At 44.7% G+C, this 25130-nt stretch overlaps 1 protein-coding gene across 1 annotated transcript in view; it reads right to left on the bottom strand.

Moving 5' to 3' along the window:
• Positions 1 to 23794, bottom strand: part of PID1 (phosphotyrosine interaction domain containing 1) — a 257624-nt gene extending 233830 nt beyond the window's left edge. Inside the window, exon 1 of the mRNA XM_030882339.3 lies at positions 23490 to 23794. Coding sequence (XP_030738199.1) covers positions 23490 to 23519 — 30 coding nt within the window. The 5' untranslated portion in view covers positions 23520 to 23794. The remainder of the gene's footprint in view (positions 1 to 23489) is intronic.
• Between the last annotated feature and the right edge of the window lie 1336 nt (positions 23795 to 25130).

Below are 25130 nucleotides of genomic sequence, written 5' to 3'. Positions count from 1 at the left end.
CTGAACACCATTCAATATCCCTACAGTGTTCATTTTCAAGTTCCTGAATTTCAATGCACAGAAACACACCTACATGTAATTGAGGAGTTGAGCCCCATTGCTTACATACCAGTCTAACAATAAACAAGCTGAAAGTCTGTTTCTCTATTTATGTTGTCCTGTGGGCACACACACCCATCTATTATCTGTGGGAACGAAGGCACCACAAACCTTCGTGGCAATAAATAGCTCCAAAGGAAGAACTGTCCAGTGAACGAGTAAAAACATGAGTGGATTCCAAAAAGTACAAAGATTTGCTAAACAAAACTCACCAAGCAGAAGGAGTACTTAAAAAATCTGCTCCGAATCCTTCCACTGAAGTAAAATGTTTTTGGCAACTGGAAATAGTTAAAATTTCCTTTTTTTCTCCTTCTTTCAAGTGCTTACCTCTGCACACCCAGTCTCCAGCTTGGTCTGTCAGGACAAGAAACCTCCTAGGAAAGCCAGTCCTCACAATCTTTGCAGATCAAGTTAGCAATTTGCAAAACGGAGGTTTGTCATGACAGAGGGAAAAGGAGGGCACCCTCAGCATGAAAAGCACCCCAAACCACAGATACTAACCCACGCACTCAAAGACAGAAAGAGAATCCCTATCACAATAAGAAAAATCCCACTCAGGGAAAACAGAAAGAAGAAGAAAAAAAAAGGCCAGAGCATTTCTATAGTTAATGTGTATATGGGACAAACTGAATGCAAATCTCCTCAGAGGACCAAAAATTCAATAGTGATGATTTTTAGAAAGTACAGTGTATCATTTAGGATTCACTCCAGCTGCAAAGGAAAGAAAAAGCAAAGGAGCAGCGGTTTAAAGACAGACGTTTACTTCTCTCTCACATAAATGAGGTCTGGAGGAAGCAGCCCCGGGTGAGCATGGCAGCTCCCTGGCATCAAGGATGCCAGCCACTTCTCTTTCTGTTCTACCATTCTTAGCATAGAGCTCCCCACAGATGGTTTAAAAGGGCCTCTCAACACCCAACCATTACATCCATATTCCCACCAGAACAGAGGAAGAAGGGGCAGAGAAGCAGGTGTCCTCCCTTTAAGATCCCTTCTGCTTACATCCCACTGGCTACAACGTTGGGTGTTTTTTGTTGTTGTTCTTTGTTGTTGTTGTTGAGCTGTGCCACAATGCATGGGGGATCTTAGCTCCCTGACCAGGGAGCCAACCTGCACCCCCTGCACTGGACTCGAGAAGTCTTAACCACTGGACCGCCAGGTAAGTCCAGCCCACTGGCTACAACTAACTTCTTACATGGCCATAACTAGCTGCAAAGGAACCTAAAAATATGTCTTTACAACTGGCATTTGCAATTGTGCCAAAATCAATATTCCACAGCTCGAGGGGCTTCCGGGCCCTGGGGTTCATGCAACCGTCAAACAAATATTTCTTAACTGCCTACTTCTTTCTACCAGGCTCTGTACTGGGTGTGTGGTGAGAAGCAAAGTAGAATAGCCCCTGCCCTCATTCTTCAGACATTCAGCGACCACTGCTCCCCAAAACCACTAGAAACCACAGTCGTGGACACATAGGTGTTTTTCTTTAACATTTTATATTAAAATAATTTCAAATTTTCTAAACATAGCAAGAATAGCTATGCCTTCAGAGAGTAACCTGGTGGTTACCAGGTGCTGGGGAGTGCAGGAAATGGGAGAGATTGGTCAAAGGTCACAAACTTCCAGTTGTAAGATTAACAAGTTTGGGGATCTAATTATACACTGTGATTATAGCTAATAAGACTGTATCACATATTTGAATGTTGCTAAGAGAGTAGATCTGAAATGCTCTCACCACAAAAAAGAAATGGCAACTATACAATGGGATGGAGGCATAGCTAGTACAATTTTGCAATTTATAAATGTATCAAATCAACGTTTTTACCGCCTTAAACATACACAATGTTTATGTGTCAGTTATATCTCAATAATAAAGCTGCAGGCTTTCCTGGTTAAGAATCTGCCTGCCAATGCAGGGGACACGGGCTGGAGCCTTGGTCTGGGAAGATCCCACATGCCGTGGAGCAACTAAGCCTGCGCGCCACAACTACTGAGCCTGCATGCCACAACTACTGAGCCCGTGTGCCATAACTACTGAGCCCGTGTACCCCGAGCCCATGCTCCCAATAAGAGAAGCCACCACTCGCCGCAACTAAGAGAAAGCCCGGTGCAGCAACGAAGACCCAACGCAGCCAAAAGTAAAAACAAATAAATAAATAAATTTATAAAATAATAACAATAATAATAATAAAGCTGGGAAAAAAAGCATAGTTATACCTTTTACCAGCTCTCCCAGCCATCAACACTGAACTACATTTGCTTTATAATATATTCCCATTCTCATTCATTTACTTCCTCCTGTCTTTCTTTTTTCCCCTTTGCAATTTCTCCCTCTCTTCTTCCCTTCCTCTCTCCCCCTCTTCCCTTCCCTCCTATTTCCCTCTCCCTTCTTTTCTCTCTCTCTCTCTCCTTCCCCTTCCTCCTCTCTCTCTCCATCCTTCCCTCCTGTGTATTTGAAAATAAGATACAGACCACAGAAGTCATTCCCCTTTCACCCCGAAAAACTTCAGTATGTATTTCCCAAGAACAGCAACATTCTCTTGCAAAACCATAGGAAAATTATATATCACCAACCATCTCAATGAAATTCTTTATGCAAATTTTTTTTCCTGGTCTAAGATTCAATTCAAGATCACACTGCATTTGGTTGTCACATCTGGAACCGTGCCTTGGCCTTTCTTTGTCTGTCTTAGCACTGAGAGTTTTGAAGAGTACAAGCAGTTATTCTGGAGAACATACACTCCTGGGACAGAAATAGTGTGCAAGTGGTCCTTCCCAGAGCACCATGTCAAGAAGCACATGATAATGGTCTGCCCCATTCCGGGTGATGTAAACTTTGATTATTTGTTTAAGGTGATGCCCTCTTGATTTCTCTGCTGGAAAGTTACATTTTCTCTTTTTTTCCAATTGATAATTTGTAGGGAGAAACTTTGAGATTATGTAAACATCCTGTCCCACATCAAACCTCCATCAACTAGTTTTAGTATTCACTAATGATAGTTGCCTGGACCAATGATTACTATGATGGTTGCAAAGTGGTGATTTTCTAACTCTATCATTCCTGCTTTATTTATTAGTTGATATTCTACTTTAAGGAATAACTTTCCTTCCTCACCTATTTATTTATTTGTTTGTTTGCATCAGTATGCCCTCACAGATTCTAATTTTATTTAGGGATGTGATCCACGACAATAGTTGTTTATTTTGAGGCTCAACATGTACTGTATTTGGCCAATGGAAGCCAAGCTGGATTCTGTGCTTCTGTATCCTTTGGAAATATCTTTTTTCTTTCTTTTTTTTTTTTGAGACCTTCCTATCTATCACAACAAATAATGTATTTAGCAATCCTGGAGGCCTCCAGATTTCTTGATGATATACCCAACTGGAGTTCATTGTATCTTCCATAAGGAAAAGCAAGCCGCAGATTCCCCCATCTAAAACTCCACTATAATCAATGACCAAGAAACAGAAGTAATTCTAAACAAGGCAGTTTCTACACTTTATATTTTCAACTAATTATCATTTATTATAAATAGCCCTGACTGTTGACATCTCTTGCATTCCAGAGATTAAATATAACAAAGATAATATCCCGAATATAAGCAAGTAAGCAGGCAATAATTTATGTACAAAATAGATACAATGTATGATATGTTGACTTAAATGTCAAGGAGATCAGGACATTTTCCAAAGAGCTTAATATAGGCACACAGTTGTGTGCTTCCCCATTAATAGCTGGCTGTAAAGACAAATACAAGAAAGCCTCTCGCTTGCGCTCTCTCTCTCTCTCTCTCTCTCCTCTCCCCTCCCCCCCCACCTTGCTCCCTACCTCCCTCCTTCTTTCAATACAAAAGTCAAGCTGTACTCTTACCATCCTCCCCAACTTACAACGGCATGCATACCATTCTACCTCTCTATTCTCCTTCCACAGAAATTAAGAGAGATGGCAAACAAATTGTAAAATACCATTAACTCACTGAAATACTGTTCAATAAATATACTTATTGGGCTTGTATCGTGTTCTCAGATTTATATCCCAAGCATTATGCCAGGTGCAATCAGACGTACGATGAGGAACAAAGACCTGGTCCCTAACCTCTAAGGCTCAGAGGCTTTTAGGAGATGGAAATACACCAATAATTCTAATAAAAAGAAAAACTAGAATGAGGTAAGGGCTGTAAGTGAGACATAAGAACAAACTGTGGACATCCAAAAGAAAGGGATGATTCATTGCAACCGGAGATCAGGAAAAGCAGAAGAGAGACAGTCTCATCTGTACGGGAGGAGGGTCATCTCCGAGGCAGAGCATGAAGGTGATGCAGAAGGATATTTCAAACTAAGGAAACAACATTAGCAAAGGCATCAGACATCAAAACACACAAAAGTGTGGAAAATAGTCCACAGCACATTAAAAGATGTGGAGACAGATGAAGATGGTACATGACTTGAACCAAAGAATCAAAGCAGTTCCTTAGCATCTGATAAGGATGCTTCTTTACAAGAACCAACCACACAAGGGAAGGAAGAAAAGGTTCTGCCTAATCACTAACACTTTAGTTCATTTTGCCTCATTCCATACAATTTTTTCACATCCAATGTGTAGAAAGAGGAGGAAAAAAGGATATGCAATACTGACCAAATGACATTCTCCCAATAAGAAATTAGCCAAATAGCATCTGTCCAAACAAACATAAAACTTAAATTTCGAAACCCTCAGATGCGATTTTTATTTTAATCACAAAGAAAGTCATCCTTTCTTAGTACTCTTGTAATTCTCAACACATGCCATTGGACTTTTCTTGAAAGATGGGCTAGAAAACCATCTGATACCATATTAGACGAGCATCGACTGACCGTTGAAATCAGAGGACTATGTCGATTTCAGTATGATTAATCCAAACCACGGGGAGGAAAAGCACGAAGGCCCTAAGGAAAATTTAAAAAGGAACAGAATCTGGGGATACCATATCGTCCACATCTGCTATTACTTTAAATTTAGCACCTGTGGTAGGAATGGTGCATCGCCTGCCCTAATTCCCCCTGGCCACAGTAACAGAACCCCAACTCAGTTCAGGGCAAAGTGCCCAGTGAAAATATCTGCTCTCCCAGCAACGGGCGAGCATGTGCCACAGTCCCCACCCCTGAGATATCAGAATCCTCCTGGGTAGGACTTGAGGGAAAGCATTCGTGTTTCGAATAAAAAGGGACAGGTCACAAAGGCCCTCATCTTTTGCCTTTCACAGCATCTTAGGATGGAAGTCTCCCCCATGATGACAACTTAGTATTTAACTGATTGCAACCTTCTTGAGCACAGGACCACTTTTTAGACCCACCTTAGAAATTAATGCAGCTCCCTCACCCAAGAATAAAAGGTCAATAAACACCTGCTGAAAGTAAAGCCTGTGAGAAACGGACATGAAGAGAGGCGCTGTGACAAGTCTCAGGCAGTCGGGGTATTCTTCCCGCGTAGGTGGCACTCATGACATCTACAGTGCCTGACTCTTTCAAGTGCCACAATCTTTTGTAAATCCAAAATGCTGCTGATTCACACAGAGGAGTTTGGTACCCACTAATGGAAAAGGTGCATAAAGTCCAAGAGCCACTCTGAATCAATAATGATTTCAAATAAATATTTCTTTAAATAAAGCACATAGGATTTGAAAAGTAGTTGCTTTTTGGCAAGGTATATTTTTGGAGTCTATAGAAAATGTATAATGCACAACAGGTTCATAGATATCTTGAAATAATTCCATGACCCTCGTGAGTTCCAAGGTCCACAGATCAGGAAGTATTCAGCCATAAGAAGAGCATTTTAGTTGAGCCTATTCCACTGTCAGTCCACTACCCAGAATCCCAAGGATGTAAGCTGTAACAGAGCCATGGCTTTGTCTTCTGCTTTGGCCAACCTTAATCTAGTTTTCAATTTCTGAAGCAGACGTCTGCTCCTATTTATAATGTGAAGTTAAAAAAACATGCTAACACTTAAGAAATTGTTATGCTACATAAAAATTCTCCTGAGTCTGACATGCCCACAGAAATGCGAGAGATGAAGAATACTTTTCCCTAGCACACAATTTTATTTACCATGATGCATTAACAGCTTCAAATCAAGCTTCAATTTCCTATCTAGAGGGGCCAATAATCGAAATTCAAAAGATAAATAGCCTTGGTCCTTTAACACGACAAAAGCAGGCATCTGCTCAGTTCCAAGACAGACTTTTCAGTGCATTTTACAAGAAATCAACAATCTATCAATTTCTTCCAGTCCTCAGATCAAAATGGATCCATTGGTTCTCTTTCTCCACAATCCAAGAAATGAGTTGTGATGACTGTCTAATGCAAAGATAATACCCTCTTAACCATAAGCCAAAAAAGAAAGAAAGTTAAGAAAAAAAGAAAGAAAATCCCTCCAAATAAGCAATGGCTTTGAGCCACAGCCAAATTTGTTTTTGTCCGATTTAGCTGTGACTTTCAGCTCATCAGGAGCCTACAGTCACTGAAACAGGAAGATGGGAGAAAAGAGAGGTGATGATCACCCCTTGGGAAAGCTATAAAAAGTGTCTAAAGACTCAGCAGTTAGCCAGAGAGTTCGAAGAAATTCAGAAATGGAAAGAACTCCACTCCCATTAATTGTGAGGAAAGGAGGAGGAGAGAAGAAAGGAAGAGGCTCAAAAAAAGAGAGAGAAAACACAGATGTGGCCCCAAATCGCAGAGCAAGACTACCTCATGTGTAAAGTTGAGGTCCCTGCAAATTAAGTTTTATTTCCAAAAGACTCCCTCCAAGTTTTCACTGAACGCTTGCCCTGCTCGTAGGTACCCTGCCAGCACACAGGCCCTCCTGTTCAGAGCACACACATATCTCCCGGGTCAGCCTCTGTTCAACAAGGGCATTCAACTACATTATGAAGAAAAAGGCCAGTTCTCTGGGCCAAGGAGTAAAGAAATCAGCCTTGAGCCTGTGCTATTTACCATTAACACAGCAGAGAGCAGGACACATCAATTAGCAGGCTTTTTAGACTCTGTATTCTTCATTCTCTAGACTGCTCTACTTCCAGAAAACCATTGAGCTGTACCATTCAGACAGTCTGTCAACATCCTAAAACAGATATTGGCGGTTTAATGAATATTTAAATATAATTTCAATTTCCGCAAGAGGATTCCCACAGGGGGAATGCTGATTTGAATTTTCTTTGGTTGTACAACACTCTCCCAAATTTGCACTTTTGCAAAGCCATTCATTTTCTACAAAGCATCGAGCTCCTAGAGAAAAGACAAGGGGGGTGGGGTGGGGAAGGGGGCGGGAGATGCCCAAGCTAACTGATGCCAGATGAACTTTTCCTGCATCCAGAGAACTTTGTTTTGAAGATTTCCGCCTTGTATTAAATCAAAGTGGCAAAGCAGGTCTTGAAAACTAGGGAACTGTATTCTCTACCCTGAAGGTCAAGACTGCCAAACTTGTAGGTATTTAACTTTCTGGGCTCAAGAATCCACATTGTCCTAGAGTGAACTTACAGAGCCATTCATATTTTTAACCAATAATTACAAATGCTTCTCAAGAACTGAGGCTCAGACAGCCTGAGACCCTGTCTTTTCAGCTATTTTGGCCAAAACAGCTGTTTGTGTCCCCGACACCATTTCTACCCCAGGCTCCTGAGACAAGAGACAAGAGGGATTCACTTGACTATGTGCACCAAAATACTTTATTTGTTTTGGATGCAGTAAAAGCATCATTACTTAACATGACGCTCTGCTTTTTCAGTGCAGAGATTTGGCAGGAAGGTGAAAGTGACATCCAAGTTATAAAAACCTTAAGATTTGTAGCAGATGCCAATAGCAGGGCTATACCCTTATAAACAACGAAGACAGAAATCTTTCTCCAGTGACAGGCCAGAACTTGGAAGCTGTGGGCCAGGACTATAGGATAATTAGGATTATTTCTGTTCAGTGGCACTTACTAAAGTAAGGGTATATGCATAAGAAATGCCGGGGTGGGGGGAGTATTTGCATCCATTCTTTAGTAAGCATGTACGAGTTTTACAAAGAAGGTGTACCCACAAGAAGGGGCATGTGTGCATCCCTGGGTTTCTGGTTGGTATCCTGGAGATCCTTCGAGCATGGCTCCCTCACTTTCCTCCACACATACGTTCTGTTCTACATATCACCTTCTGTGAAACAGAATTTGAAGACTGAATGTTAAACGGTTCAAAAAAAAGAAAATCTACCTGTACATCAGTCAGAGTTTTGTAGTTACAAGCAGTTGGCACCAACTCTGGCTCGTGGAGGCAGAAAAATAAATAAATAAATAATTGGAGTGACACTGGATTAAAAGGAGGGTAGAAGGACCAAGCTCAGCAAGGACAGGTATCAAGTTGCTCCCAGGGTCCATGCAGGAGGACTACAGAGTTTCTACAGATCACGGTGAGTAGAATTACCAGGTTTTGGCTACTTTCAGCCTTTCTGCCACCCTGCTCAGGATTCCCACTTTTGGGAGAAATTGTCTGGCTAATCTGGACATTTGGGGTACACATCGACCCCACAGCTAAAGGAGGGCACACTGATTGCCAGGCCCCTCTGAATGAGGTCCCCCCACTGGACCAGGGGAAGAACAGTTCCCAAAAGCAAAATCGGGGTGCTGTTAGCAGAACATGGGAAATGAAGATGGGCGGAAAAAAACACAGATGTCCACTTCTACATAAACAGTCTTAGCATTCCTACTGAATTGTTTATTTTTTCAACTTCTAAGGACAACTTTGGCAAAAACTACAAATAATGTTATTGCCCAATAGTCGGTGTTATGATATCCCACATGTTATTTCCAGGGTCTTCAATTTAGGAAAATGTCTGGGGCTGCAGATGAGCTGATGTACATCCTATTCTTCTATTAGGTAATGAGGGCCAAATAACTCATTATGTTTCTCTTCTTACTTAGGCTGCCAGGAAGCTCAGAGCTAGGAGTTTTAGGCTTAGTGGTAGCACCTGTCCTTAGTCTAGGTTTTCAAGTACAACTAAATCTCTCCCTTCATGATATGACTAGTATTTGAAGAGTTTTACTTCAGTCTTATTTTAACGTCTCAAAGGCATAACTATCTTTTATTGAAAAGTACTTCAAAAGCATTTGAATTTTTTCCTTCCTAACCAAAAGTCAACCTTTTCATAACTCTGTAAGTATTTAAGGTGTAATTATATTTTCTGAGCTTGTAGATTGACCAGGACTTTCGTATTCTGCAGCCAGAATCATCCCTTTCCTTTTTTGCTAGATTCAATTAGAATAGATTAAATTAGAAAGATAGATAGACAGATACATAGATGATAGATGATAGACAGTTCTAACTCTGGGTCTGATTAGAGTGTGCAATAATTTTTAGGATAGGTATCAATAAAGTTCATAAACCTTTATTGGAAGATCAATAGGGAACTGTCTCAAACCTATAGTTAGAGAGCCTAACCCAGAGGAATGATCGAAAACTAAGGAACCAGGAAGTGCTCAGCACTTGTGCTTTCAATGAACCGAGTAGACGGTTGAAGGTTGGGGGTCTAATTCATTGTTTTATAGCTCAAGCCACTGTCTGAGTTAATTCCAAGTACTTTTAATATCAAAAATAATCAGAATCCCCTAATGCTGCAGGAAATGGGCAGAGTCAGGTAGAACAGTGGCAACCTGGGAAGGTAAATGAAAGCAGCAGCAGATCTGCCCCCGGATGACCAGAACACACTTGCAAGGTGCTTTTGGGTGTGTTTTTGGTGAAACGGGGATTCTTAATTATAAAGGTGTTGCCACCCTTACAGATGTCTTTCAGTTTGGGTTTCCTAAAATAGCATTTGAATGGTCCTTCATAGGTTGATAACTGTGGCCAAAAGGTGGAGATCCATTCAATTTAAAACTACCCTCCACCCTCTAAATTTACCCCCTTTTTTGGAAGCAATCTGTTCCAATGTTTGGCAGTAAAAATGCTCCCGAAGAGCCAATACCATAACAGGGAGGAATTTTAGTCACCTGGTGTGGGAGATGTAGGAACCGGCTGACTGGTGTTTAGTGAGAAGTGTGAGGAGCCTCCCACTTCTGCCCGGAGGCACCCCCCCCCCACCAACAATGTGCTAAAGGGCAGAAAATGGGAGGAGGAACCCCACTTCTGGAGCTGAGGGTGGGCTCCCAGAGTGGTGCCGGGAGAACTATGGATGGTGCTAAACAAATAAACTTAGTCACACAATTGTTTATCACATTGGCCTTTAAGAGTCAGGAGACTGGGACCTCCCTGGTGGCGCAGTGGTTAAGAATCCGCCTGCCAATGCAGGGAACACGGGTTCGAGCCCTGGTCCAGGAAGATCCCACATACCGTGGAGTAACTAAGCCCGTGCGCCACAACTACTGAGCCCACGTGCTGCAACTACTGAAGCCCACGCACCTAGCGCCCCGTGCTCTGCAACAAGAGAAGCCACCGCAATGAGAAGCCCGCACACCGCAACGAAGAGTAGCCCCTGCTCAACGCAACTGAAGAAAGCCTGCACACAGCAACGAAGACCCAACGCAGCCAAAAATAAATTATTTAATAATAATTTTTTTAAAAAGAGTCATGAGACCAAGGATCTGGTCCTGATTCCAACAGAACATGAACTTGGCATTCAATTCTCTCACCAGCCAAATGAAGTTGCTAAGCTGGATCGGGGTCCCCAACCCCAGTACCTGCAGGACCCAGCAGGCGATGTGATAAGTGAGACGTGCTCCGTAAGGCCTGGGTGGAGCTGGAGGCCACACCCGACTCCAGTGGAGCAGCATCTGGTCAGCGATCCGCTATGGGAGAACCTGGGCCCACGGTGGTTGGACTGTCCGCGTTTTTGAGAGAATCAGAAAGACCAGCTTTCTTTATAAATTCCTCTAATTTTTCAATCCTGGAGACTAATTTGTGATGTTTTCATATACACTGAAGGGGCCAAAGGAAACATTTGTGTAAGCTAGAGCCAAACCTCAGGCCCACAGTTTGTCAACTTTAAGTTCAGGTTGTATATCGAAGTGCCCTGGATAGTGGGTGCACCTTTATACAGGGATTATCTTCTCCCCTCCTGTGGAAATTCACAGGGCATTGGCATCTGAAAGGCTACAGGAAGTCCTGTGCTTCACCTGGTGCTTCCCAAACCTACCCAGAGACTGAACTCCTTGTGGCAAGACTCATAAGAGCAGCTCGCTGAGCTTGTGCCTCATGGAACAGACTTTGGGAAACACAAAACTTATCTGCTTGGTTCCAAAACGCTACACTGCTATTCCTAGTTCACTCTTGGATCTGAAGCAGGGGAAGAAATTAGTATTTACCAACTCCCAATAACGTGCCAGATACCATGTATCCCACATTTCAACTGACAGTCAGGACCTAAATGTTATCATCCCCATCTTAAAGTTGAAAAAATATAAATCAGAGGCCCTGAGGTAACCCCCAATAATTGAAGCAGCCAAGATTTGGATCCATGGGTGATTAAAAATCCCACGGTCTTTCCACTATTCAGTAGCTTGTAGGGGCCACAGGCGCCTGATCTGTACCCTAAAGAAATACAGTCACCATCCGTATCTGCGGGTTCAGCATCCACAGACACGCAGGGCCAGCTGTACTGCATCATTTTATATAAGGGACTTGAGCATCCACGGATTTTGGTACCCACAGGGGTGCTGGAACAAACGCCCACTCAGATACTGAGGGACAAGCTTATTCTCCCATCACCTCCCATGTCTCCCTTACTGCTCACCCCTGTGGCTTTGGATCTACCTTTTTTTCCCCTCAAAGTTTCCAGGCTCTTCATCTGAAAAGAACTGTTTTTCCAAGAAAGCCAGGTAATCCACCAAAACATTCGGCATCACTGAGCAGGTGTGAGCATCTGATGCCTTTGCTCAAAGGAATAATGTATCAAAGCCGACAGCTGCATTGAAGGTGTGACAGACAGCTAACCTTTGTGGCGCACGCAGACATGCCAGGCATGGTGCTCACTCCCCCGCCCTTCCCTTTCTTCCTCGTTTGGTGTCTGCCCATCCTTTACCCCCTCAGCTCCCCAGTCTCCCCTCTGCTTGACTTTCTCACCCATCTGCCATCCCTCACCTCAACCCATTTCATTTCTTTCCTTCACCCCCAAAGTAAACAGAGGAACAGAAGTCTAGCATTTTATGTGCCACACTCAGGAGGGACCACACATTCTGGTTTGCCAGGAGACAGACTCACAGGTCATGCCTGCTATTCTCATTAGTTATTAATAGCGCCCCATCACCTCAACAGGACCTCAGATTGGACAAGAGGCCACATGATCTCATTATATATTTATTAAACAATGGCTTCTATTCCTTGCCCTTTAAAAGAGATGAAATCAAATTCCTCAAATTTTCCTCCCTGAGGGGAAGAATGTTTTCTAAACTAAAGTTATTTTCATATGCTTCTCAATAGCTTTTTACTAAAGTTCAATGGCCATTGGTAAAGTTGTTGCATCTTATCTAAAATGTTTTAGTTGCTATCTTCTTGAGAAAAAGAATTGTTCCATAAGAAATCCAGACCCTATATTTGCTAGGCATATTACATCCGCAAACTAGACTCAAGACCCACAAATGGTTGTGCAGAACGTATTCTCTGTGTGTTTTCTATCACAGGAGGAAGAATGGCAGGCAGGTGGCCCGACCAGCTGCAGGGATCGCAATACCAGAAATTCACCCTTTCGACAGCAAAACCTCCTGAGTCTACTGGCCACTAGGGGAGGGATCAGATGCTAAGATACAGGGCTAAAAAGGGCCCAGAGGACTGGGGCAGCTGGAAAACCAACATGTTAGAAAGAAGTGAGAAATGCGTCCCCGGGAGGATGGAGGTTAAAGGGGCCATCCTGAACGAGGAAGATCCGCCGAGGCATCGGCTGGAACGTTCCATCCTTTGGTCTGGATTTCTCCTCTTGCTCAACTACTAGCTTCTCTCAGATCCTTGGTCAAACTGAGATGGATGGCAAATGTCATTTCAGGAAGTAAACAAAGAAATGTTTGAAAAGGAGAGAATGGAACTCTAAGAAAAATATAGAGTTCATTATTTACATTCTGGGCTAGAATTTTAATATCCAGTTAAAAGAAAACAAAAACTACAGAGAATTCGCAGAAGTGAGAGCAGAAACTAGTAGTATTGTTTAGCTCCCCAACACCCGGCACTGTGCCTGGCATACGGTGAAAATTTCACGTGCGCTTTACCAGCTTCAGGTATAAATGACGCGTAGTACACTGCACAAGGTTGTAAGTGTTGACGTATGTACAAGCCCATGAAACCATCACCATAATCAAGACGCCGAACACATCCCATCACCCCCAAAAGTTCCACCCACCCCAGGCTCAGGCAGCTGTAATTCTGACTTCAGTCATTTTACATCCCCACCAGCAGTGCATGAGGGGTCCGGTTCCTCGACGTCCTTGCCAACAATTGGTACGTTGAAGCCTTTTTAATTTTAGCTGTTCTATAGTTGAGCAGTGTTATCTCATTGTGCTTTTAATTTGCATTTTCCTAATGACTAATGATGTCTTTTCATGTGTTGATTTCCTAACCATATAACTTTTTTGTTCAAATCATCTGCTCATTTTCTTTAATTGGGTTGTTTATCTTGTTACAGTATTGAGTTTTCAGAGTTCTTTATATATACTGGATACAAGCCCTTTATTATAAATATATGATTTGCAAGTATTTTCTCCCAGTCTGTGTCTTCTTTTCATTCTCTTACAAATACCTTTAAAGAGCAGAAATTTCCTGCTCTTTAAAGGGCAGAATTTTGATGAAGTCCAATTTACCCAAGTTTTCTTTTATTCAATGTGTTTTTGTTATTGTTCTAGGAAATCTTTGCCCAACCCAAAGGAACTTTTGGGTGTAGTGGATCTGTTCATTACCTTGACTGTAGTAATGTTTACACAGATGCATACAAAGATTTTCTGCTGTTTCTGTCTAGAAGTTTTATGGTTTTATGGTACACCTGGGTCTATGATTCATTTTAGGTGAATTTTTGTATAGAATATGTATGAGGTACAGACTGAAGTTTTGGGTTTGTTGTTGATGTTATTGATTTTGCTGTTTTGCATATGGATTGTTTCCGCATCGTTTCGTTGAAAAGACTATCCTTTCTCCGGCAAACTATTTCTTTACACTTTTGTCAAAATCACATTCACTTCTGATCAAGAAGGAGAACTCTCAAAAAAGGCCCTCGCTGACAGCTGCTAAAATTTAAAACATGCATCCTCTTTGATTCAGCAACTCCAATTTTATCAGTTCCATCTAAAGAAATACAAGCACAATGATAGTGTGCAGATCCTTATAACAGTGTTATTTACGGGAGGAAAACAACAACAACAAAAAATGGGTACAACCCAAATATTCCCTGACACAGGAAGGACTGAATAAATTACAGTCCAGCTCCACCACAAAATTTTATGTAGGGAGTAAAAGGAATGAGTTGGGGCTACATGAACTGACCAGAAGAGATATCCAAGAAACATCCTGTAAAGTGAAAAAAGTTACAGAGTTTTATATATATAATGATTATATTATTTAAACAAACGAGAAAAACCTAAATATGTATCTATACATTTGTATGTGTTTGTAAAACCCTAGGGAAAATTATGGGCAAAAAACTACCAGACAGATCACATGAGTTTCCTTCATGGGCAGAACTGAGAATGAGGGAATGAACAAGATTATCAACTTCTTGGTACCCTAAGCAGACATTATTTTGTAATTTTTGAGTCAAATCAAGTCTAAAATAGTAGCCATGACTTTGCCATGCAGAGGATGTGCACCCTATTCCATTACACATCTGTACCACCACTTGGAAAAAAAGTGGGTTTTTTTGGTGGTTGGTTCTAGTACGGAGAAGTATTTTGGTACATGAGGGATAACCCCCCCCAAAAAATTCCACACTAAGTATATTATAGGTTGAATTGTGTCCCCAAAAATTTCATATGTAAAAGTCCTAACCCCTAGTACCTCAGAATGTGACCTTATTTGGAAATAGGATCATTGCAGATATAATTAGTTACGTTAGAATGAGATCATACTGGATTAGTGTGGGCCCCTAATCCGATATGACCGGTGTCCTTATAAGAAAGGAAATTTGGACACAGAGAAAAACACATGGGGAGAACACCACGCAAAGCTTCAGCTGGAGTGAAGCTGCCACGAGCCAAGGAATGCCGAAGACTTGCAGCAAACTACCGGGACCTGGGAGGGAGGCACGGAAAAGATGCTCCCTCACGGCCCTCGGAAGCTATTGACCCTTCACGCAACCGGACTGGAGATACCCACCCTCCTGAACTATGAAACAGTACATTTCTGTTGCTTAAGCCACCCAGCTTGTGGTACTTCATTAGAGCGGCCCTGGGAAACTAATGCACTAAGCCCCCAAGCAGTTAAACCTAAAGGAAAAAAAAGTAGCAAGAGCCACTCATCAGCACCACGGTCCCGCAGCCCCCAGGTCCGTGCCTAGGGAGCAGCCTCAGAAGACACAGAAAGTAAACAGCAGTGTCTACTGTCCCGCATTATAGGTGGCTTGTACACCAGGATGCCGTACACACCTGAGGGAAAGCTGGCTCCTGATGTAAAGACATCAAAGCATGCGGTGGGCAGAAGGGGCTACAGTATCTGCGTGTTTATCCCCAGACCCACAATTACACAGAAACCGTGGGGAAGGGTTTGTCGTGAAAGGATTAGGGTGGATCTACTATTAAGAAAGGATAACGACTAAGGAGCCCCTTTCTCCTGGCACCTCCCCCTCCCTTTCACATGTGCAGCATCCTTCCCTACTGAGGAAGAGAGTGGAAAGTAAAGCAGCCTTTCAAAACTTGAGTGACTCTCAGTATCCTGCAACAAACCATGATGAAAAAGAATGTATGTGTGTGTGTATATATATATATATATATATATATATGTATAACTGAATCACTTTGCTGTACAGCAGAAATTAACACAACATTGTAAATCAACTATATGGTAATAAAATAAATTAAAAAAAAAAAAACTTGAGTGACTCTTCACTCTGAGAAATGCAAGTCCAACGAGCAGCTGTGCAGAGATCCAGGCTCCTTACCCTCGTCAGGACTGGAAACGTCTGTGCCATCGTGGCTACTGTATGAAAAAGAGGAGCTGGCCCAGGAGAGCAAGTACTATGACTCCTAATGACGTTTATTTTATCTTAAAAGTGAGTTCCAGCATAGGCATGGATACCTCATTAAAATACTTTATGCAGTCACCAAGTGAAAATCAAAACAAAATATCCAACCAGATACGAATAATCAACCAGACATACTCTGAAGCTGTCCTGGAGGTTGACTGGAAATGGATTCTAACATCAATCTACAGTTGTCCTTGCTGGGAAGAGGCAAATCCCAGAGGCTGGCTACCCAGGACCCTGCAGAGACTGACAACCCCGATCGTTTGAGAATAAAGCCCTGGGCCTCCCTCGGTCCTGCCTGTCTGGAAGAGGGTCACTGAGATCCTCCTTGAATTGACTGTCTTCCACACCCCAGCCCATAATTTTAAGTACCAGCATGAACTATCTCTTGAAGCACATTTACTTCCAGAGGCCCTCCCTTGGCAACAGGGCACACATTCCTCTCGGTGTTGGCTTCATTTTCCCAGGATGTTGACCAGAAGTGGATGAGAGAGAAAGCAGCAGCATTTAATTGTTCTTTAATGTCCGTTTTCATTATTTTTCAAATCCACCATAAACAAATTCACACTCCGCACAAAAAGCATGCTATACAGAAACACTAATTTAGTCCCAGTATATGAAAGTCAGGCACACCTTAGCCTTCGGAAGTACAGTGACAGAACACAGACAAAGGCAGCAGGTTTCATGAATGTACTAGCGTGTTAGCTTCCTAGGGCTGCTATAACACATCACCACAGACTGGGTGGTTTAAAACCACAGAAATGTACTCTCTGACAATCCTGGAGGCTGGAAATCCAAAACCACGATGTTGGTAGAGCCATTCCCCTCCAAAAGCTCTAGGGAGGAATCGTTCCTTGACTCTCTTAGCCTCGGGTGGTTGCCAGCCGTGCTTGGCTTTCCTTGGCTTGTGGTAGCATAACTCCACACTGTCTCCATCTTCGCATGGCCCTCTTCCCCGTGTCTCCTCTGTGTCTTCAAATCTCTCCTTATAAGGACATTAGTCATTGAGTTTAGGGCTCACCCTAATCCAGTATGACATCGCCTTCACTCAATTACATCTGCACAGACCGGATTTCCAAATAAGGCTACACTCACAGGTCCCAGAGTTAGGATTTCGACATATCTGTGTCGGGGTGGTGGTGTACACAGGCTTCAAAGAACAGAAGGAGGTGGTACTTTTTTTTACTACTGAAACCTCTTTTATCAAATTAAGACCTCAGTCACAACACATGAGGGGAGGAGATGGCCTGGGCTGTCTTACTGGGAAGGGATATCTCGGCAAATACCAAGTGGCATCAGTACTAAGTGAGAGAGCCTACTGTGACTTTGGTAGCATTGGAATATGCCAAAGGCACAAAGCAAGTCTGCACTTTACCCTTGACACCATCCTATTCCAGTTCTCGCCCTGGGGTTTGGACCTGGTGAATATTCTGATGCTTTATCACTGGAGAGCAGCTAAATTGGGATCACAACCTTTTCTTTTTTTTAAGTTAACATAAAATGATAGTAACGAATTCCACGAGACTCTAAGGAGGTCTTTGGACAAATATCTCAAATATTTCTTCTTGCTCTCCTTAGATAAAGCTTCCATTTAGATTTGTGCCCAAAGGTGGCTGAGCAAAGCACACTGCAGCCATTGAGTGCTTCTGGACTGGTTTTATTTGCTGACCACTAACGAGTCCCTAAACAGCAGCTAATTGGAGGAGTCAAAATAGCCCTGTGCAAGGGAGCCTGATGGCCAATAGCCGTGGGGCTGTCCAGCGTCAGCTGCTCCAGGATCCAATTTATGGGACAAATTCATACGGTGGAATGGAGTCAGTGCGAGGGAAGGCGGGAAGAGAGAGATAATCTGGAACATCAAACAAAATGCAAAACGTTGCCTAATGCTCCAGGATAACCCAGGACAGTCAACATTAGGCAACGGGTAACCAAGGGTCAGAGAGTTTTTTTCCCAAGACTAGCATTTTGCAAGTCACTTAGTAGAGATTTTGCTCTTGAACTCTCTGACGTCCTCCCTCCCTTCCCCCCCAGTTTTGGTCTAAATGGGGAACGACTGCAGAAGTGATCAGGGTTATTGCCAGCTTTTAAGGTCTCTAGTTTGTCAAAAGTCCAGGAATGACCCAATGATATAAGGTAGCATTTTACTTCTGCGAGACCTCAAATTAATGACAAGTCCAAGTTTTCTTTAGGAAGGATAAGGCCCAATGCTTCATGCTTACTCAACTATGAGGGCTGAAAAGAATAGCAAAACGTAGGATCGATTTAGTGAGAAACCTGTGTGTCTGTAAGAGCAGCTATTACTCATTTCTAAGCAATTGCTCTTGAACTCTCCGACCTCCTCCCTCCCTTCCTCCCATTTTTGGCCTAAATGGGGAGCGACTGCAGACGTGATCGGTCTTTATTGCAGTTTCAAGGTCTCTAGTCTGGATAAATGCCATGTGCTCCAGCTTAAGAGACTCTTAAATGGCATTTGGGAATTTCAGCTTGAGGACGACACAGCAGTTTACTTCCCCCAGAGATTTGGGCCACCAAAAAGAGGGTAGCCCTTGGTCCACGCAGGCAACCACACGGCTTCAACAAGAGATATGAAAGTAGCCTCTCAGAGCCCATGAGGCCCCCACTGTTGCCATTCTATTCATTAATAACAACAGCACCCGCATGTGTACATCATCCTGCTGTCTCATCCGTCTAAATGACAGAAGAGCGGTGATGGAGATCCAGAGCAAACCTCCTGCTTCGAATTCCAGCTCAGATCATGTCTGGCTGCCCAACCCCGGCCAGATCATTCAAACTCTCTGGCTTTCAGTTTCTTTATCTATAACAAGGGGATAAAAGCGGTTATGGAAGGTAAATGAGCTAGATGATTCAAATAAAACCCCTTAGCGTCGTGCCACACACACAGTGCGTGCTCCATAAAAGCTGGTGTTGCCATGATCTGCCTCGCTCTGTTTTCCTCCTGTCAATTTGGTCTGCCAGGAAAAGTGTCGGATTTGCCAAGCTTTTCACTCTGCCTGATGGGCCCAGTCTAACGGTCTCTAGCTGATCTTTTAGAAGGTTCTTCCATCTCCCTTCTCAGGGGAAAAGTGGAAGTGGGTAATGACAGAGAAATAAGTCATGAACAATTGACGCTCCAGGCCAAGGCAAGATCCGCCCGATGTGACAAGGCAGAGAAAGGGCAAGACGAAGTGCTGTTACCGCCTCCAATCTCCAAATATTGGGCTGGCCAAAAAGTTCGTTCGGTTAATGAACACGTTGTTCGAGAAGGTTCTTGGTGAAAATGAAAAATGTCTTTTCTTTTTACTTAAAACCCAATGAACTTTTTGACCAACCCAATAGTATTTAGTCACAAACGTAAACCTTTTTATCAGCCAGACGTTTAACAAGAAACTAAAAGAAAGGCTCTTCAGGATCTGGTTTCCTCCCTACCCTTCCTCATTTCACCCTCTTGGAGGTTCTAAGGTACAGCCATTGACCAAAATGTGAATGAAAAGAAAAAAGAAAAAAAAATGGTGAGGGGGAAACACGGTCCAGGCTGAGAAGCCAAAAGCCAGCTTTATCGATAAAAGTTCTGTATTTTCTGGATCTGCCATGAAGACATTTTAATTACAGGAAAAACAGGCAAATTACTAGGACCTTTATAGAACGCCTCATGAGAAGATGGTCACACATAGATCTACTCCACAGTTAGAATTTGCCAGAACTTTTTTCCATACCTTTCTACTACCACTCTCCATTCCATCCTTGTAATAACTACACGACAGGCAAGGATGCATGGATCTCCTTTGTTCCAAACTCAGTCTCCAGTCGTCTTTCTCCTGCTCTCCACCTTTCCAGGCTGCCAAAAAACGTATGTGGTAGCACCCTGAAGACAGACGCTCTGGGGAAACGCACGCTCCTCGTGGCCGAGCCCACACTCCTGAGCCGATGAGTCTGTCACTTGTAACGCCTCTGCCCGGCCCAACAATGAAGTCAGTCAGGCAACCCATGTAAACTGTAAAATATCGAGGCCAGAAGTAGTCTCGTCTCTATGTTGAAAAACCAATACTTAGCCTTTTTTACTGGAAAGTTCTCTTTCACTTTTCTGAAAAAAAGCCTGTTTCAAATCTGCTTCTTAAAAAATTTATAACTCTCCCGAGTCCCCGTAAGGAAAAAAGTCTGCTGTGCAAAGGAGAAGGGAAGAAGGGAAGAATTCATATTTACTCCATTTTAAAAGCTGGGGTGGTCATTTCAATCTTCACATCCCCTTTGATCCTACTATATTTTTAATGGCAGAAGCTCCCAGCGAGGGCTCGAGTGGGATGTAACAGAAGTTTTAACATTCGGGGGGCAGGTGAACTTGCCGCAGTCTGTGTGACTGAATGAGAAATTCCCCAGCTCAGCCCTGCTCGGGGCAACAGGTCACTTTGCCTGTACTGGATTTGGGTCAAACAGCAAAGCCTCAGATCAGAAAATATCAGCGTTCGTTCATCTGGCGAAGAAGTGGGGTTTGATAACAATAATCCAGCCTGACCAAAGACGCCATTTCCCGAGCAAGAGAGCTGGATACCGGACTCACATTAGTTAGAGGATGACTGTCTAGCCTAAACAGAGTTCAGCCACACTCCCTCCCTGGGCCATGGACCTTTTGAATGGCGTCATCTAATAAAGTCAGTTAAGGAAAGGTGTCCTTCTCTTCCCTCACCTCTTTTGTTTCTAGGTATTTGTACAAGAAATTGACTCCTTAGTCCTGTTAGGAAGCTCTGGGAACACTTCCTTGAAGCATTCTCTTCACTCAAGCTCATCTAAGTTAGAATGTTTGCATTAAAAATGAATGAGGAAAAAAACCAGGGAGGTGGTATGAGAAAGTTAAACAGATTTGTGTAAGGAGGTTGGGGCTTTGACTCTGTTACAGACAGGGATTCATCATTATTTCCCCATCGAATACGCTTTCCATTGCCATTTCCATGGCCACAACATCTGGGCATGTGAAGCATCCCATTCACTGAGGAATCGGAAACCAACGTTCCTATACAGTGGTGCCTTGAGGGCAAAAAAGGGAAGAAAAAATCGCAGATGGCAAACAGAGCCCAAGTGACAAAAATAACCACAAGGAATGTAAACAAAGTATCATTACAAGCAGCTCACTCACCACGTCACCCTCAACAGCTCCCTTCCCCAGAAGCAAAAAATAAAAACATACAAATCGTGCTGTAAAGAAGAGCTAAGCTGCTATTGGGGAAGAAGCCATGAATACGAAGATTTTTCTCCACGTGGCTCACTTTTATAATTGCAAGCCTTGAGGTATACTTTTAAGAGAACCAGGTCTGGCTGCTAATTTAAATTAGGGCAGCATGAAGTTAAGCCCTGTGTCGATAAGTATCTTCCAATGGTGACTTGATTTTAGTCAGTGACTAGGCATGTTTACTTGAGCTTTCAAAAGCCAAAAACCCCTGCTCTTTCAATCTGACACTTCAAAATGAAACAAATGCATTGCAAATGCACACTGTAATACACCAGGCTCATGCCAAACGCACATGTGTACATTTCACAGAAGAGCCAGGACATTTCTAGCGAGGAACGATCGCCATGCGGAACGCAAGCCAGAGCTAGCTCCTGCCAAGGGTCACGTGCTGTGGAGCACACAGGAGTCCCTACACGAAACAGGCCGGTAGAAATAACTTCAAGAGACAAAAATCTACAAACTCTGCAGAGGCACGGATCCCCAGGCCACAAAAGCCACCCCCAGGAATTCTGACCTCATCTCTCTAAGGACCTCCAAGAGCTTCTCTCCTCACTTGGATGGGAAGCCCTCCGCTCCCGCTAAGTCACTCCTTCCTTTAGAATAAATTCACCACCCTGAACTGAAGGAAAAATGCACACGTACATCTGGTAACTGATGCCAGGGCTGAAATACATTTACATCACCTTTGGCCAATCATTCAGAGCCCAATATTGACTCTCTTAATAAGAGAAGGAGAGAGTTAGGAGGCTGGTCATCCACCTCCCTGTCTTCAAGGCTAAAGATCTCTTTTCTTGTTCATTCTGTTTGAGACCCTAGGGGACTGGCCTGGTGTCTCAAGCTCTTACTGTGAACCCACTCCCCCAGACTGCAGGCCCGGGGAGGCTTGGAATGGGGTTGTGAGGCATCTGCTTCTGCTAAAAGCAATGCCCTCTGCAGGTTAATCCTCAGTATGAGAACTCACAGGCAAAGGTTAGACTCTCCTAGCATCTGAGAGACAGACAGTCCGTGTTTGGCCCTTTGAATTTTCATTGAGAAACCTCCAAAGCCAGTGAAGGCTCCTGGCCTCCACTGTCCCAAGTCTTCAGATGCATTCAGCTTCCAACGGTGCTGTATTTTACCACTGAAACACTTCTTCAAAGTTTACTATGAAACAGTGTGGCTCTAAGCCTGCCAAAAGTTTAACTGCAGGATTCAGTGGATTTTATCTGGCAGAGTAGCTGCCCTTCCTCCTGAGAATATTTTCCAGCGAAGGCAGTCAAACCTTGCAGTCAGGGTGATTTCGGGGTCCCGAGTGTCACTGAATGAGCTCCCCTCTGGAAACGCCCCTCTTTCTCACTTTGACCGCCTTCCCATCTCATCTCCCTGGCTTCAGAATCCAAAGTAAAAGCAGTTTGGCATTTCAGTAGACAGCAATGAAAAACTTTTGATGGGATGACCCAGGGCATAACTATTCCTGGCTGAATTTAACTTTTGATTTTCAAATATGTAGGGGAGCTTGGGTTCAGGGGAGACGAAGGGAGAGCGCCAACAAATAGGAGAAAATAAAATAGAATAAGCAGCATACCATGACCAAGCCAAACCAAGCTTGATATTTCCAAATTATATTGGCAAACGTATGCTTTCTCAAATCATTTGTTCTGTCTTTCCTGGAGACGAAAAGGAAAAAAAAAAAATCTGGATGCAAAATTCCTAACCCCAGACCAGTAAATTGTGTCAGTGGAATACAATCTAAAATTGCTGGTCAGAAAGTCCAGCGTTATATATACCTATAGGCAACTAATCCCCAAGGCAAAAGTTGCGCCGCCCGAAGCAATGCGTTCGTCAATTTCATCACCCCCCCCCCTCACCCCGACCGGGTGCCCGGCGCTGTGTTAAGCCGACAGCATCAGGTTCTAATCCTTGCGTTCACACACGATCGCTTTGGGCAAATCCTTGGCAGTGGTCAGACGCACCACCTCTGCTCCTCCGGTGCGAGCACCTTCTCCTCCAGGCTGGCCCCCGGTCACCCGGTGCCCCTTACCTGCAGGCGCTCCGTGGCCGGCTGCCACATCTTCCAGCCGCGGGGTCTGGCAGGGGAGACGCTGGCGAGACTCTGTCGATGGCGCCGGGGGGCGAGGGGCTGGGGGGCGAGGGGCTGCGGTGCCGCTTCACATCTGGGGTGGGCGCCCGCGGGATGTACGTCCAGGGGCCGGCGACCGCCGCGGGGTGGGCGCTGGGGGGCTGCGAGCGAGGGGAGGCGGCGCGGCGCTCGGCTGCCGGCAACTTGTGGGCACGGCCGCGAGCCGCCTGTCCTGGCGCAGCTGCGAGAGGACTGCGCAGCTCCGCCCGGGCCCACGAGCGCACGGCGGCGGCGGCGGCGACGGCGGCGGTGGTGGCAAGCGCTCCCTCCTCCTCCCCCGCCGCCGCCGCCCGGACCTGCGCGCTCTGAGCATGCCCGGGGCCGGCCCCCGCCCGGCCGGGAGCCCGCATCCCGGCCGCGGAGGACCCTGAATCCCGGCGAGGGGTGTGTGCGGAGGCCAGAACCGGCGGCCCAGAACCGGGGAGCCCCAGGTGGGATGGGGTCTGGGCGAGGGAAGAGCCTGGAGAGGGGGGGCTTCCTGAAGCCAGAGGCCATAGCCCTCTGGGGTCTCAGTCTTCCTGTCAACAGGGATCTCCGAATCGCCTGGGTCTTGACGGGCACTGTGCTGAGCCATGGAATTCCATTCATGCCTTCCAGTGGAGTTAACTGAGCATCTATTAGGCTCCAGCCCCTGTGCTGGATTCTGAGGATTCAGTGGCACAGAACAGAAGACAAGAGCATGTTCCCCCTCTCCTGAGCTTCATTCTCCTTGGGGGAGACAGTCAGTGACAGAGGAAACACCTGAAAGGGCGCTAGGTCAGGTGGTGAGACATCTTGGCAAGAAAATAAAACAGGGGTGATGGGTGAAGAAAGGGAGAGGAGAGCTTCTTTGAGGGGGGTCCAGGTATGTCTGGGGTAAGGGAGGAAGACGGACCAGGTGAGGCATGACATGCGGGGCAGAGGACTGGGGCTCCTACACCTGGGTGAGGAAGGTAGCACAAGATCGCCCGTCCTCCATCCACCCTGAGATCTGCAGGTGCCTCAGGAAGCTCTGTGAACCCAAAGATAAGCCAAGGGCCAACCTGGGCTCCCAGGCATGGAGGGTGGTGTGGGCCACCGTGAAATAACTACCTTTCCTAAAGAAGCCCAGCTCCTCCCACCCTCTTGACAGCTGGCCAAGGTGAGTATGAACGTTCCCATCGTTTGGACAACATAGATGAGGCTTGCGGAGTCTAGGTGACCGTTAAAGTCACACAGCCAGTGAGTGGCTTCAAGATGACTTGGAGGCTGGGGCTCTTACCCTACTCCCCTAACTGCTCTGACCATGGAAACACCGTGGGAAAAGGGCAACGTTCTGGGGCTGGAGGCTGGGGGAGCTTGGCAGGATGGGGAGGCTACGCTGATTCTGGAGGCTGATGAAGAGGGTGGGAGGAGAAGTGGTGGGAAATGCTCAGGGACAGAAGGAACAGCTAGAGGGGGAGGGCCACACCATCTGTGCGGGGAGCCCAAGGCTCCTGAGAGATGGGCCCACGGAGCAGCAGGGACTGGCGGGGGAGGGTCCCGAGGGCATACCACACTGCAGGTGCACCGCCTGGGTCCTGA

Source organism: Globicephala melas, chromosome 7 (assembly GCF_963455315.2).
Source record: "Globicephala melas chromosome 7, mGloMel1.2, whole genome shotgun sequence".
In the NCBI taxonomy this organism is placed as follows: Eukaryota; Metazoa; Chordata; class Mammalia; order Artiodactyla; family Delphinidae; genus Globicephala; species Globicephala melas.
The sequence above is the reverse complement of the archived record's forward strand: the minus strand, read 5'-3'. Positions and strand labels throughout refer to the sequence as shown.